The following is a 15,822-nucleotide window of genomic DNA, read 5'->3' on the forward strand; positions in this document are numbered from 1 at the left end:
CTCTTCCAGAGACTCAAACTGAGTAAAAAGATCATGTCACTATGTATTAGTGGTTCTGCTAAAACACTTGATAGAGAAGGAATATGAAACTCTTTGCCAGAAATGAGACTTTGGGCTATATGTTGATTGCATTTATCCACGTGTGCACAAGCAGTCAATAATCAGACATTCTGAAAGTACATTCTTTCCTCCTTTTAAAATCCCTCTAGTTTTAAATAAGGCTCCTTGTTTTAAAAACCTAGTAAATAGGAAAAAATGAGTCATTATTTATGGTTGATCACTTTTGCCAGCTGTGACTGCATTTCACATCCATTTTTCTTTTTTTTCCTTGGACTGGAGAATCTATTCTGTCACTGTTTAGGAAAAAAACCATATTGGTCCCATCAATAGCTTCCTTCAGCACATAATCACAGCTAAGGCAGTGTAAACAAAGATTTTTGTTGGATTGCAATGAGAAAGTAACTTCTTTAGAATGCAGAATTAGAGAGACTAATTCAGCATCTTCAGATAGCACCCGAAGGGAAAATCTGAATTATTTCAGGGTTTCTTTCAAAATGGAATAATTGTTTCAAAAATATTGAATTTATGAGTGTCTACTCGATAGCTACCAAGTTCCAGATATTGCAAAGTTTAGAAAAGATTTCAGGTGGGATACCTGATATGTCAGGATGCTTTTATTTGCACATACCAGGAAATACTTTTTAGACTGCTTTTAACAACCCAGGGAATTTATTGGATCAGGTAGCTAAGAGTTTTGAAACTGGGCATGCTTCAGGCCTGGCTGATTAGGCTCCAACTCACTCTGTAACTCTTCTGACTCGTCCCTTCACTGTATGTAGCACCATTTTCAGGCTGATAATTGACCATGAAAAGCAGATGCATAAATTTTTAGATCAGTGACTCAGAGAACTGTTATGGAAGTTGTACTCTTGTGTCAGGAAGATGACGGCTGTAAGGTCATGTCATCTCTGCATCCCAGCTGCCCAGTGAGAGAGCTTCTTCTTAGCTGACAAACAAAATGCCCAGGCTTCATTATGACTGACCCAACTCTTTACCCAGAATCCACCTGCCAATGTAGGAGACGCAGGAGATCTTCAATCCCTGGGTCAGGAAGATCCCCTGGAATAAGAAATGGCAACCCACTCCAGCATTCTTGACTGCAGAATCCCCAGAAAGAGAGAGGAGCCTGGCAGACTACAGTCCATGGGGTCACAAAGAGTCAGAAACAACTGACCGCTGAGCACATACGCACACAACTCTTTACCCATCAGCAGTGGTCAGAGGAGGAATGTCATGTCCTAAGTAGCCAATGATCCCTCAAACCAGTCACTATAGTAAGGACAGGGGGATTAAACTGGTTGGCTTAAGCCAGTGGGATCCCACTTCTGGAACTTGGGGTGGGGATGCATTCACCCAAACCACACAGCTGAGTAGCACAGGTGATGGGGAAGTACCAACAGCATGCACTGTGTCTCTCATCTAGTAGGCAGAGCCTGGTCCTAAGGAGGCCAGAGTTTCATGGCTGCATTCACCATCTGCAGTGATTTTGGAGCCCCCCAAAATAAAGTTTGACACTGTTTCCACTGTTTCCCCATCTATTTCCCATGAAGTGATGGGACCAGATGTCCTGATCTTAGTTTTCTGAATGCTGAACTTTAAGCCAGCTTTTTCACTCTCCTCTTTCACTTTCATCAAAAGGCTTTCTAGTTCCTCTTCACTTTCTGCCATAAGGGTGGATCATGGAAAAAGGAAGAGAGTTCCAGAAAAACATCTATTTCTGCTTTAATGACTATACCAAAGCCTTTGACTGCGTGGATCACAATAAACTGTGGAAAATTCTGAAAGAGATGGGAATACCAGACCACCTGACCTGCCTCTTGAGAAATCTGTATGCAGGTCAGGAAGCAATAGTTAGAACTGGACATGGAACAACAGACTGGCTCCAAGTAGGAAAAGGAGTGTGTCAAGGCTGTATATTGCCACCCGGCTTATTTAACTTATAGGCAGAGTACATCATGAGAAACACTGGGCTGGAAGAAGCACAAGCTGGAATCAAGATTGCCAGGAGAAATATCAATAACCTCAGATATGCAGACACCACCCTTATGGCAGAAAGTGAAGAGGAACTAAACTACTCACATAAGGTCTAAATACCACACATTGTTGGCAGACTAAATAATATTAAATAAGACATGCACGTCAGACAATGAAGAGAAGATTCCCTTTTTCTGGCTGTCCTTGGCGTTTCAATTGCTTGAAACTTCAAACTTCAGAGCTCTTCTGAAAGGCAATATTTAATTTGCTCTAAAAGTCAGTTCCCAAAGAGAAGAAACTGATCTGTTTCAATAGTGAGTTCCCTGTTACCTGAACGAGACTCTGCTGTGACATGCTACCCATGATGGAAACTGAAATGCCCGTGAGGACTTCATCTCTCAAACTTTCCTCCGTGTCAGCCTGAGATCTTCCTGAAAGCAGAGCTTTAGATGAGGGCTACGCGCAGGTTGCTTGTTTGGGGTACAACCTCGGGGAGCGAGGGTGGACCGGTGAGTGAGGGCAGGCCTGAGGTGAAGGAGGGCTTCCCCGAGTCCCGAGAGCCACCCCAGAAGGACCAAAGGAAAGTGACTGTCCACTGACACCTGTCCCCTCTCGGGTCAAGAATCACCTAGGGGGCGTCGACGCCTTTTTCATACTTGCGCCTGTGCGGGCGAGGGCCGCCCCGGGGTTCGAGCCCTGGTGGACGGCTGGAAGCACGTGGCCACGGGAGGCCCTGCGGCCGAAGATGAGAGAGAGGCGGGCGCGCAGGCGGTGCGGCCGCGCGGAGGTGGAGGCGCCAGACACCGCCGCGCAGGCGGCCGCCGAAGACCGGAAGCCCGCTGAAGGCTTCTTCCGGCTCTCCGTGCGTCTGAGTGGCTTCGCTTAAGGCCCGTCTTTAACCAGGCAGCGTTCACGAACGCCTCGCCGACCGAACGGCCGCCGACCCCGCGGCCTCTCATCGCGAGGAGGCAAGCGCGCCGGCGGGCAGCACCGGCGGCCCGGAGGGCAGGGCGCTCGCGGGCTGGCGGACGCGCGGTCCAAAATGGCCGTCCGCGCGCGCGGCAGGGGCGCCTCGCTGGGAGGGCCGTTTCCGCTCTCACCGGTCAGTCAGCATGACAGCTCTGACAGAACGGCAGTTTTGACGTTTTTCCTTTAAATTACTCGGCGACGAATCAGAGAGAAAGAGGGCCCCTCTCCCTTTCCCCCCGCCGCTCAAGTTCCACTCAGAAAACGTTTCTCAGCTCAGTCTTTGCCTCCACGTTGAATTTCTCATCCATGTTTCAGGTGAGCGAAATGGGCCGTCAACTTCCAACACCCGCGTGACTATCCCAGTGACTCAGAGTAACTGCCAACTGCCGCCCTGTGCGCTGCGAACACAGACGAGCCCGCCGCTGGCTCTGTTATCACCCCCGAGGGCTTGCCTCCCCGGAGGTCTTCTCTGGGCTCCATCAAAACCTTGGTGTCGGCGGGGCAGAGCACTGAGGCAATTATCTGCTTAATCCAGCCAAGAAACACGGGTGCCTCCCCTGCCCCGAAATCACTTGTTTGGGGCCAGGGGATGTCTTTAAAGCAGTTTTCTAGTGAGTGTAGATTTAGCTGGAATGTTCCAGAGAATGGCTCCACCTTTGGCTCCTCTCAGTTCAGTTTAGTCGCTCAGTTCAGTTCAGTTCAGTCGCTTAGTCGTGTCCGACTCTTTGCAACCCCGTGAATCGCAGCACGCCAGGCCTCCCTGTCCATCACCAACTCCCGGAGTTCACTCAAACTCACGTCCATCGAGTCCATGATGCCATCCAGCCATCTCATCCTCTGCCGTCCCCTTCTCCTCTTGCCCCTAATCCCTCCCAGCATCAGAGTCTTTTCCAATGAGTCAACTCTTTGCATGAGGTGGCCAAAGTACTGGAGTTTCAGCTTTAGCATCAGTCCTTCCGAAGAAATCCCAGGGCTGATCTCCTTCAGAATGGACTGGTTGGATCTCCTTGCAGTGCAAGGGACTCTCAAGAGTCTTCTCCAACACCACAGTTCAAAAGCATCAATTCTTTGGCACTCAGCCTTCTTCACAGTCCAACTCTCACATCCATACATGACCACAGGAAAAACCATAGCCTTGACTAGATGGACCTCTGTTGGCAAAGTAACGTCTCTGCTTTTCAACATGCTATCTAGGTCATGTCCTACTCTTTGCGACCCCATGAACCGCAGCACACCAGGCCTCCCTGTCCATCACTAACTTCCAGAGTTTACTCAAACTCTTGTCCATTGAGTCAGTGATACCACCCAACCATCTCATCCTCTATCGTCCCCTTCTCCTCCTGCCCCCAATCCCTCCTGGCATCAAGGTCTTTTCCAATGAGGCAGCTCTTCGCATCAGGTGGCCAAAGTATTGGAGTTTCAGCTTCAACATCAGTCCTTCCAATGAACACCCAGGGCTGATCTCCTTTAGGATGGACTAGTTGAATCTCCTTAGTCCAAGAGACTCTCAAGAGTCTTCTCCAACACCATGGTTCAAAAGCATCAATTCTTGGGTGCTCAGCCTTCTATATAGTCCAACGCTCACATCCATACATAACCACTGGAAAAGCCATAGCCTTGACTAGACGGACCTTTGTTGACAAAGTAACATCTCTGCTTTTGAATATGCTATCTAGGTTGGTCATAACTTTCCTTCCAAGAAGTAAGTGTCTTTGAATTTCATGGCTGCACTCACCAGCTGTAGTGATTTTGGAGTCCAAAAAAATAAAGTCAACCACTCTTTCCACTGTTTCCCCATCTATTTCCCATGAAGTGATGGGACCAGAGGCCATGATCTTAGTTTTATGAATGTTGAGTTTTAAGCCAACTTTTTCACTCTCCTCTTTCACTTTCATCAAGAGGCTTTTTAGTTCTTCATTTTCTGAGGGTGGTGTCATCTGCATATCTGAGGTTATTGATATCTCTCCCGGCAATCTTGATTCCAGCTTGTGTTTCTTCCAGACCAGTGTTTCTCATGATGAACTCTACATATAAGTTAAATAAGCAGGGTGACAATATACAGCCTTGACTTACTCCGTTTCCTATTTGGAACCAGTCTGTTGTTCCATGTCCACTTCTAACTGTTGCTTCCTGACCTGCATAGAGGTTTCTCAAGAGGCAGGTCAGGTGGTCTGGTATTTCCCTCTCTTTCAGAATTTTCCACAGTTTATTGTGATCCACGCAGTCAAAGGCTTTGGCATAGTCAATAAAGCAGAAATAGATGTTTTTCTGGAACTCTCTTGCCTTTTTTATGATCCAGCAGATGTTGGCAATTTGATCTCTGGTTCCTCTGTCTTTTCTAAAACCAGCTTGAACATCTGGAAGTTCACAGTTCATGTATTCTAGCTCTGTGGTTTTCAACCAGGGGTGGTTTTGTCCCATGACCCTCCCAGGAGACACCTGGCATATCTGGAGACAGTTTTGACTGTCCCAGTGGGGAAGGGTCCTCCTGACATCAGACAGATAGAAACCAGGGATGCTGCTAAACACCCTACAGTGCACAGGCCTGACAGCCCTCATGGCAGAGAGTGATCCAGCCCCAAATGTCAACAGCATCGAGACTGAGAAATCCTGCTGTATTGAAGATTTAGACATTGTGAAATAAGGTCACTTGTTTAGAAAATTCAGACCAAAAAGAAAGGAAATACTCTTTCAGTTGAAAAAGATATCAATACTAAAGAATATTTTAATCCAAAACAGCCCATAAAACAAATTTGTGTTTAGTTTATAATCTTCCACTTCTGCCCAAATGAATATAAATGTGTGAGATTACAGTTATAATATACATAGTATTTATTCTTGTTTCCACATAAAAACATCACTTTTATAGTCTTTACTTCATTTCAATAGAGAATGCTCCATGTTTCAATTCCTTCCCTGTTTGTTTCTCTCCTTCCCTTTTTTTTTTTAAGTAACTTTAGCAAAAGCAGGTACTCTGCTTTGAAATCTGAATTTGGAGACCTAGCAATGGGGCACTTGTGAATTATTTTACAATGAAAAATATTTTCAAAACATTACGAGAAATTAAGTGTTAAAAGTGTTAGCCTCTCAGTTGTGTCCGACTCCTTGTGACCCCATGGACTGTAGCCAGCCAGGTTCCTGGGTCCATGGAATTCTCCAGGCAAGAATACTGGCGTGGGTTGTCATTCCCTTCTCCAGGGGATCTTCCTGACCCAGGGATTGAACCCAGGTCTCCTGCATTACAGGCAGATTCTTCACTTTCTGAGCCAGCAGGGAAGCCCCTTAAAAGAAATTGGTCTGATGTGAATATTGTTGCACAAGGACCATGTACTACTTGTGAGAAACATTTGCTGTTTATGTCTTTTTAAAATTTAAAAACAACCTGTTTTTCTCTAGAATATAATGTTAGAGCTGCAGTACAGCTGAGCTTAATAAAAATTTCACAGTGTGAAACCCTGGCTCCTTCAAGGTAGGGACCACTTAGCCTCTCGATCACAGGGAAACGTCTCGTCTGGGCTAAGGCCACGCCACATCCCAAAAGGAGAGAGAATCTTGTTTAACAAATCAGGATGTACAAAGACAAATGCTAAAGCTTATGGTGATAGAAGTAATTATAACCACTTATCTGGCAAGTCCAAAAAATGTTAGAATTTTAACAGATAAGAAAACTGTTGGGATTCAGCTGAATGGACAGAGTGTAGACCCGCCTGAAATTCTCAGTGTATCGCACTGTCGCCCTGGGTCCTCTGCCCTTCAAAGTCCAGATAGGATTGCCTGGAACTCCCATTCCACTGCCTGTGGAATTTTACAGCACTTTATAAGCTTTTGCAAGTTTCTGGAAGGCCTGTGGCTCTGAGTTCTCCTTTCTCTCTGAGCTCGTTCAGTTGGTGGGTCATCTTCCCACCCCCCCACTGACTTTTCCTGCTCTGCACCACACCCACTCAGACTGAACTCATCACCGAACTCCATCCTCTGTGCCAGATTTGGTGCACACCCCAACTGCACCATCCCCTCTCAGACTGTGTGGCTGTCACAGTCCTTGGAGAAGATAAAAGAGAAGTTATGACACGCAACGCAACCAACCTCAGAGTCCGCAGAAAGGTAGCAGTTAATTCAGGGCCTTTTGAGCATGGGGCCTCTCTTGGGCCAGGTCCCCTCATCACATCCCAGCCTCCTCCCAACCCGTCCGTAGGCCCTTCTTGCACCGTCTCTCTCTCTTTTCTCCTCACCACATGGCATTTGGGATCTGAGTTCCCTGGCCAGGGATCGGGCCTGTGCCCCGTGAACTGGAAGGTCGATGTCCTAACCACTGGGCCACCAGGGAAGCCCCTCTCTTGTCTTTCTTGGCATCTCCTCCGCCCAGATGGTTCTAGAATGTTCATACTGAGTGACACAGAGCGGGTCCTCTCTGGAGCTCCTGCTCCCCAGGCCCATTCCAGCTCTCCATTTGCATCTCAAAACAAACACATCAAAAAGTCTTTCATTTAACTGGCCTTACATGGCTAGGAAGCAGTTACTGTTGGTCATGGCTTTATGTATTTTCCCTTCATCTATCTTTATAAACTTCACTCCTTTAAAAAGCCAGCTGTGAAATATAAGCCCGTGTGTGTGTGTGCGTGTGTGTGTATCAGAGTGAAAGGCGCTCAGTCATGTCCAGCCCTTTGCAACTCCAAGGACTGTATAGGCCATGGCATCTCCAGGCCAGAATCCTGGAGTGGGAGCCTTACCCTTCTCTAGGGGATCTTCCCAACCCAGGGATCGAACCCAGGTCTCCCACATTGCAGACAGGTTCTTGACCAGCTGAGCCAGCAGGGAAGCCCAAGAGCACTGGAGCGGGTAGCCCACCCCTTCTCCAGCAGATCTTCCCGACTCAGGGATCGAATCAGGGTCTCCTGCACTGCAGGCGGATTCTTTACCAACTGAGTCACTAGGGAAGCGTGTGTGTGTGTATTCAGGCTTCTATTTCATTTGTGTGTGTGTATATATATAGACATATATTCCTATGTCCAGTAAAAGAGCGGTTACTTCAGTGGCTTCAAGTCCTTGGGCTTCAGCTATAGGGCAGGTCAGATGCAGACGTGTCCAGTGTTTTGCTATGGTTTCCAACTTCCCTCTCTTTGTCTCTTAATAGTTCAGCCTGACACTCAAGGGGTTCCTCCCATTCATTGCTCTTCTAGGCAACCTCAGTTTTTGGAGTCTGTCTCTCACTTGGACTCTCTTGCATCTGGTCTGTGTTTACAAAATGCAGTTGGGCATGGAGACCACGACTGACCATTCCTTACGGGACTCTGAGCGATAGCTCCTAGGTGCCACCATCAGAGTATTATGTCTCTGCCTAGGATTACAACTCAAACAGTGAGGACGTACTTTCTTTAATCCCCCCAAACCTCCGGAGAGGCAGTGGATATTCCACAGTGCCATCCACTGTCTCCGCAGGTTCCCTTATTTTACAAACTCGTTCATTCTATAAAGTCATTGCCAACTGTGGCCAAGAGATGGGAACCTTGCAGCAAACAAGAGAAAGTTCTTGCCTTCCCAGCGCTTATTTCCAGTTGGAGGTGGACTATTTCAGTGCTGAACGTGTGTCAGTGACGCCAAGACAGCACACTCTGGTTTCAGAAGGAGAGTGTACTCCTTTCAGGGTTAAACAGCGTAAACAGAAACGATGAACCTTTTTGCATAATGACGTCGGCTTCATCTCTTCAGCACCGACTCTGCCCACCAGCACATCTGCTCTTCCATCACACAGCACTGAGTGTGGGTGCTGTGAGAGCGTCCTTGTTTAGAATAATGCCGTCTGCAATGAAAAACAGTATTTTAGCTTTTAAAAGTAGAGCTCTGAAATGTGAATTTCCTCTTCATTCTCCTTGAGACGACCATGATATGTATGTGATGAGGAGATGGTATTTTACCATGTCTCATTCTAAATATAAACATGACGCTCCTCCATTCATTATAAAAATGCCACTCTAAGCTTTATGAATAAACTTTCCCATTCTAATACCTCTTGGTTATACTGTAACCATTTTATGATGGGAAGCTTTGGCAAAGATAGCAAGAAAAATAAAAAGTTAATGCAATTACAAAAAGGTTATTTACTGAGAGAATCAGGCAAAGGGGTTTCCTTTTCTACAAGTATTCAGCATCTCAATAAGTGAATAAATGCACACACACACACATATATAGAAACAGTTTATCCTAAATATTACTTTTCTAAGTTATCCACTTAACTCACCCTATGAGATTTATAGTTCAATCATGCCAGTTCAGAGTGGAAAGAAAAAAGGTCATTTATCTAATCCAATTCCTTGGGAAAAAATACTTAGGCAATATTAAGAATCTTCAATTATCTAATTTAATAAAGGGGATGATTTATACTCTGTAGTCAGTAACATGTGATACTGATTATTTCTAATCCCTTAGAAGAGATCCGACATTCCGCTTTTGGTCCTGTACAGCATGAAATTGTCATGTATATTTCACCAAAAGAAGCAGCAAGAATAATGGGCCTTGCAGTCTGCAGTCATTTTACACTAACATACTGCAACATGGTTTCGCCCTGGGGCAGAGAAGTAGGGATTTTTCTTTTCTTCAAAAGAATGAAAAATTATTATCACTCTATCCCATACCATTATAGACTTCAGAGACTTTGGCATGAAATATTCAGAAAGTTTATTTTAGAATTCAATATTTTAAAAGCCTGCTTTAAAACTATTACAGTGATTAGTGGCTCTGTTACTTGGACCAGTCTTTGGTTTAAAAAGCCCTTTGTCCTGGTTGATACCATTTGCTGTTTCCACAAAATGTAGTTTGTGCCAACCCAGGAGCACCACATAAGGCTGGCAATGCATTGCTTTAGAATGCCCCCCAAAGAGGAGCTGTGATCACAGCTCAACAGTTCCTGCTCAAACATACGCTTAAAGGAAGCACTGCTTTCACTGGTAGCAGCCGAACGTATTGCTTACACCACGATTTTCTCCCTCGGCCATGTGTTATGTTAGCTAGGGGGACTGAGCACCATTTCTCTGCTCCCTGTTCAAAGGAGCAATACCCCTGTCTCAGTGGCCCTAGGGACACTTAGGCGCAACCCAGCTGAGGCCACCCACACCCTCAGCCGACCAGTCAGAGGCTCACGCCTTCACCTCTCTTCCTAGGATTCAGAAAAGCTTATCGGGTGTTTGTGAGGAATTAACTGAGCTTCCGAGGCCACGAATGAAGTCAATGAAAACTCCCAGAGCTTGAGTTAGCTGCGTGGTGATTGCAACACAACCACTTCTGTCTGGAACATCCTATTTACATAGGGAGATGTGTGGAATAGAGTGTAAAGCCCACGTTTGGGAATTTAACCATCCTGACTTGAGTTCCATGTCTGTTACCAACACAGTGATCCTACCAGCACATTGAACATCACTGTCTGCAGAATGGGCACATCCTGGCATCTGTGCACAGATTCAGTGAGATGAAGGCAGTGCGAGGCAAGATGCCAGTCACTATAGTTATTTACTCCCAAAATGCTTTTCCTTTTTTAAAATATTCGTTTGGCTGCTTCAGGTCTTAGTTACGGCCTGTGGAATCTTCCTCGTCGAGCATGAGATCTCTTTTTTTAAACTGTGGCCTGCATGATCTTTTTTAGCAGTAGCATGCAGGGTCTTTTAGTTGTGGCATTTGGGATCAAGTTCCCTGACCAGGGATCTAACCGGGGCCACCTGCATTGGGAGCAGGGAGTCAGCCACTGGACCCCAAAAGGTTTTTCTTACCTCTTAATTGTTTACTCCACACTTCTGTTGTGCAATGTATGATGGGAAAAATCAAAATGGTGTTGGTGTTGCTAAGAGCTCTCTGCCATGGGGCCAGGAGATCAGTAAAGAAGTGTGACTTACAGACATCAAGGTCCTTTGTCATCCAGAGCACCTTCTAGAAACTCAAGATACTTACTGGATTCTTACTCTGAAACAACTTGTGAGTCCTCAAGGACAAATATTTTCTGGCTTGAGTCAGAGTTAATCAAGTTGTCGCTGGGCAGCTTTTAACAACGCTGTGGCTTTTCATCTCTTTTTCAGGACACTTTCAGGGTTACTGAAGTTTGTATTTCCTGAATTGCAATTCTTCCAGAATCTGGATAAACTCTCTTCTTCTTTGCAGCCTCCTGCCTTGCTTTTTTGGTTGACAGATGCATGTATATTTATTGACATATCACAGAAAAAAATTGCAGGATGGCTAGAAAAACCATCACTCCTGCCTTTTTTAATATAAAAAATATAACTTTTACACTTGGTGACATTCCTTTAAATGTATTGAATATATCATTTCTGTAGGTTTTAATAAATACTTTTTCCTTTCCTTTCCTTCTCTCTTTAGGTATTATCAATGCAAGGGGAAAAAAAAAAGGATAGCCATTGACCTCAGCCTTCCTGCAGATAAGACAGAGAAGTGAAGTGTGGAAGTAGGATGAAACTCACCATAAATCACTTTCTGTTTCATTTTCCAGGGAAGTAGATCAAGACTCAGATGGTCATGTCAGCTTTAAAGACTTCGAATATGCCATGAACTCTGGACGAAAGCAAGCCTAATTATGGTGTACTGCTTGTATGCAACTTCTGGGGAAACCAGAATAGATGGTGATGTAAAGAGATGTCAGATTGCACCCTAGCGATGGTGTCATACTCCATACCTTCCATTAAACTCTTTATATGGTCTGCAGATGCTCACGACCGCTTGCATCTCAGACTCCTAGAGGTGGTTATTATGATTATAAGTCATCCCTAAGTTCGGCTGCCGCTGGCACTGCCACTGGGGTCGTCCCCAACCCTTCCTCTTCACTTGCAGCCCCCGACTCCCACCCACATCACAGGCAGGGAGGCTCCACTCATTTCCTGGTCCTCAACACCCACCCAGAGGCTCCCTGGCCCTCAGCAGGTCCTAACCCCCAAGGAGAGGGTGTTTTTTCCTGCCAACAGTGCCGGTTTCCTTCGTGCATTCAGCATCGGTTGATCAAATAATAGCACCTGCACGTTCTGAGTGTTGCCTATGTTCCAAGCAGTGAGGAAGGCTTTTGGAAAACAAAGACTAAAGACTTCTCTAAGAAAAGGTACCATGGGATTTCCCAGGCAAGGATACTGGAATGGGTTGCCATTTCCTTCTCCAGGGGATCTTCCCAACTCAGGGATCAAATCTGTCTCCTGCTTAGCAGGTGGATTCTTCACCAACGAGCCACCTGGGAAGTCTACAATGTATCATTAGTATTCATCAAAATCATCACCAAAAAATGGCCCTAGAGCACTCGCTATGTAAGACAGAGAGACAGATTGGGCTGTAATTAGTAAGTCTTTTCCAGCTGTACACGCAGAGGAAGAATAGGGTGGGAGCAAAAACTTACCTTCAGAATCCATTAGAATGGCCTGGGCCTGGGGTTCTGCAGCAGAACAGCAAGCCCTGGGCTGCCCTCTCCTGGACTCTGACTGGTTCTGGAAGGTTCTTCCATGCACCAAGGGTCTTAGCCATCTGTGTACCTGTCCTCCGTGCTCTGCCCATCCACACCTGGGATCTAGGGACTATGACCCTGGACATTCAGCACTTATTTTAAATAAATACTCATATCAATACTAATATTTTATCTGGAAGTGTTCAGAATCCCAAACATTAACAACACTGTGAAAACATCTAGTTTAAGTCAAATTTTAAAAGGTTTAAAGTTCAAAGAAAAATGTAAATTTGTCAAATAGAAACATTAACCAAGCATCCTTCTAACAGATTATTAGCAGGTAAACTTACTAAACTGTCATAAATCAGAGGAACCTAAAGAGACTTCACAACTAAATGTAATTTGGTGTTCTGGATGGGATCATGGAACAGAAGAAAGGACATGAGGTAAACACTAGTGAGGTGTGGAGTTTAGTTCCTAACACTGTATCAATATTGGTTCATTGACTGTGACCCATGTACCATAGCCAAGGACACACTCAGAGAATATTCACCACAGGAGACCGTGCAGGCGTGTTGGAACTCTCTCTCCTAGCTTCACAATCTTTCTATGAACCTAAAACTAGTCCAAAATAAAAAGGTTGTTAAAAAATAAAGTCTTATCCAAAAGTTAGCATATGCTAAGCATCCAAAATGAAGAAAACTTTGAAAATCATTAAGAAGTACAAATGAAGTATCATTCGAGAAAAAAGATCAACAGTATTGTTCAGCATCATGTGTGATTTTGGACAAATTGTTCTGACTGATGAAAAGCCCCTGGCCAGCTTTATTCAGCAAGCATTTTTATTGTAATTTGAATAGCTGAGTCATTGGTCTTCATCTCAGTACATAAGTGATCCTGCTTTTACAACTTTTAATTTAAAAATTAGAGTAGTTCACCAACAAAATGCCAGCATTCAGTAACTGCCAGAATACCACAACCTTGTATTGCAATGACTCTTTGGACCTTATTTCTCCCTGGAGACATGACAGGAGAGAAGGAGAAGCCACGTCCTCCCGTTGAGTGGCAGGCAGGAGGCCAGGGTGGGAGCAGCCACTGGGCATCTCCTCCGATCCAGGGTTACTCCAGGCGTGCCTTGGTCTCGGTGACAGAAACCTCCCCCAGACCAGCTTAGATGGAAAAGGAATTTGCTAGGAAATACTGGGCTCGCCTCTGGAGTCTAACTCTGGGAGGGCAGCTGTGCAGCTGGGTTTCCAGGGAAACACGCACCAACAGCACGCGCGCCCCTGGGCCGTGCCCCTGTCCCATGGCCCCCCCAGCCTCGCAGCATGCTCGAGAGGAGCCGGCCTGCGATCTGTCCCGCCCCAAGGGCAGACACCCTAGGTAAAGAGGCTGCAGCTGGCTCGGGATCAGTCAACTCTGATTCATCTTGAGAACAGAAGCTTGATCCCTGGACACTCACCCAGGTCTGCTGAGGGCTGGTCACAGGGAGAGGAAGTCAAATAGAGTGTGTGTGTGTGTCGCTCAGTCGTGTCCAACTCTTTGTGACCAAATGAACTGTAGCCCATCGGGCTCCTCTGTCCACAGGATTCTCCAGGCAAGAACACTGGAATGGGTTGCTATTCCCTTCTCCAGGGGATCTTCCCGACCCAGGGATTGAACCTAGGTCTCCTGAATTGCAGGCAGATTCTTTACTGTCTGAGCCACCCAGGGGAGGTCATTGTATTTTCTTTTCCAGAAGAAAGCCACATGACCTGGACCTTCTCTAGGAGGGAGGCACCTCCAGGATTCGATGCCTCGGAGGGCCAGGTCTCGGGGCAGAGCAGAGACCAACGGAGGGAGGGGAGCTGAGAAGCTGCTCGTGTCACCGTCCCCCTGTGGCCCCCAGAACCCAGCCCCAGCCCTCCTCCTGTAAGCTTCGCCCCAGTTTCCCGTGTCCGGGCCCCTGCCCCACCCTCGCCCCGAGCCACGTGGTTTCGTCTGCACTGTCCACCCGTTGGTGTGCCTCAATTGAATGGTCCACAGATGGGCACCTGTGCAAGTGGGTCCGCTCAGCCTCTCCCCCAGAAGACCCCAGGGGCGAGCGAGGGAGGCATAGCTCGCTCCTCTGGCCGAGCGAGTGGGTATGACCCTGGGCCAGGGGGCAGGCGTGTTTGCCACCACGTGGCATGAAAACCTAGGCAGCTGGTTTGCAACTGAGAGCAGAACGTGAAATAGACACCGAGAGGGGAACAAGGAAGGAGCTAGTGAAACCCCACGGTGCTGGGTTTCTGGGGAAAGGACGTACACAAGGTCCAGTCATAGCCCTTTGGGTCCTATGAGGTAACCCTCTTTCCTTCCAGTAAATCTTTCTGCTCAAGCCAGCTGGAGTTGCTCTCTGTTATCTGAAACCAAGAGAACCCTAACTGTTAGGAGCTCAGAGCCAAGGACAGAGTCCTAGGTAACAGCAACATTCACTGGGGCAACAGAGGAAGAGTTTAATAAACAGACTAAGGAGAAGGGAAGTGGGAGGGAAGGGGGCAGGGCACAGCCTTTAAAAGAGGGACACAGGCAGACACGGCAAACTGACTAGAACCAGGCGGGTCCAAGATGGCAGACAGGCCGCCCGCCTCTAGACCCTGAGCCTCTGGGCACGCTCATCATAATACAACAGCAAGCTAGATGAGACACCGCGGGCACCGTGGCAGGCCCAAGGTCAACCATCAAGGTCCAAAAGTGGGTGGTGGCCCAACTCCTGGAAATCCCCACCCCTTCCCCAAAATAGCTAGAATACTCCTCCCACTCGCTAGGTGATGAAATTACCCAGCCCTGTAAAAACTGACAACCCCGTACCCTGGTCTGCTCTGGGCTTCTGAGATGGCCCACACTCTGTGGAATGTGTTTCTCTCTAAATAAATCCACTTTTTACTGTCACTTATCTCTCACTGAATTCTTTCTGCAGTGAGACATCAAGAACCTGGATTTCATGTAGTCCTGACACCAGGTGTGTGATCTCAGTTAAAAGACCGTGGATTCAAGTCCCATTCTGAGTTGATGGTTTCAGTTCAGTTCAGTCCCTCAGTTGTGTCTGACTCTTTGCGACTCCATGAACCGCAGAACGCCAGGCCTCCCTGTCCATCACCAACGGCCAGGGTCCACCCAAAGCCACGTCCATCAAGTCGGTGATGCCATCCAACCATCTCATCCTCTGTCGTCCCCTTCTCCTCCTGCCTTCAATCTTTCCCAGCATCAGGGCCTTTTCAAATGAGTCAGCTCTTTGCATCAGGTGGCCAAAGTATTGGAGTTTCAGCTTCAGCATCATTCCTTCCAAAGAACACCCAGGACTGGTCTCCCTTAGGATGGACCAGTTGATCTCCTTGCAGTTCAAAGGATTTCATGTAGTCCTGACACCATGTGTG

The 15,822-nt window shown here is 46.7% G+C and overlaps 1 protein-coding gene across 1 annotated transcript in view; it reads left to right on the forward strand.

Moving 5' to 3' along the window:
* EFCAB11 (EF-hand calcium binding domain 11) overlaps nucleotides 1–11,952 on the forward strand; it is a 169,365-nt gene extending 157,413 nt beyond the window's left edge. The window contains exon 6 of the mRNA XM_068965986.1: nucleotides 11,492–11,952. Coding sequence (XP_068822087.1) covers nucleotides 11,492–11,573 — 82 coding nt within the window. The 3' untranslated portion in view covers nucleotides 11,574–11,952. The remainder of the gene's footprint in view (nucleotides 1–11,491) is intronic.
* Nucleotides 11,953–15,822: the final 3,870 nt, after the last annotated feature.

The sequence above is a fragment of the Capricornis sumatraensis genome, chromosome 2, assembly GCF_032405125.1.
Source record: "Capricornis sumatraensis isolate serow.1 chromosome 2, serow.2, whole genome shotgun sequence".
Lineage (NCBI taxonomy): Eukaryota > Metazoa > Chordata > Mammalia > Artiodactyla > Bovidae > Capricornis > Capricornis sumatraensis.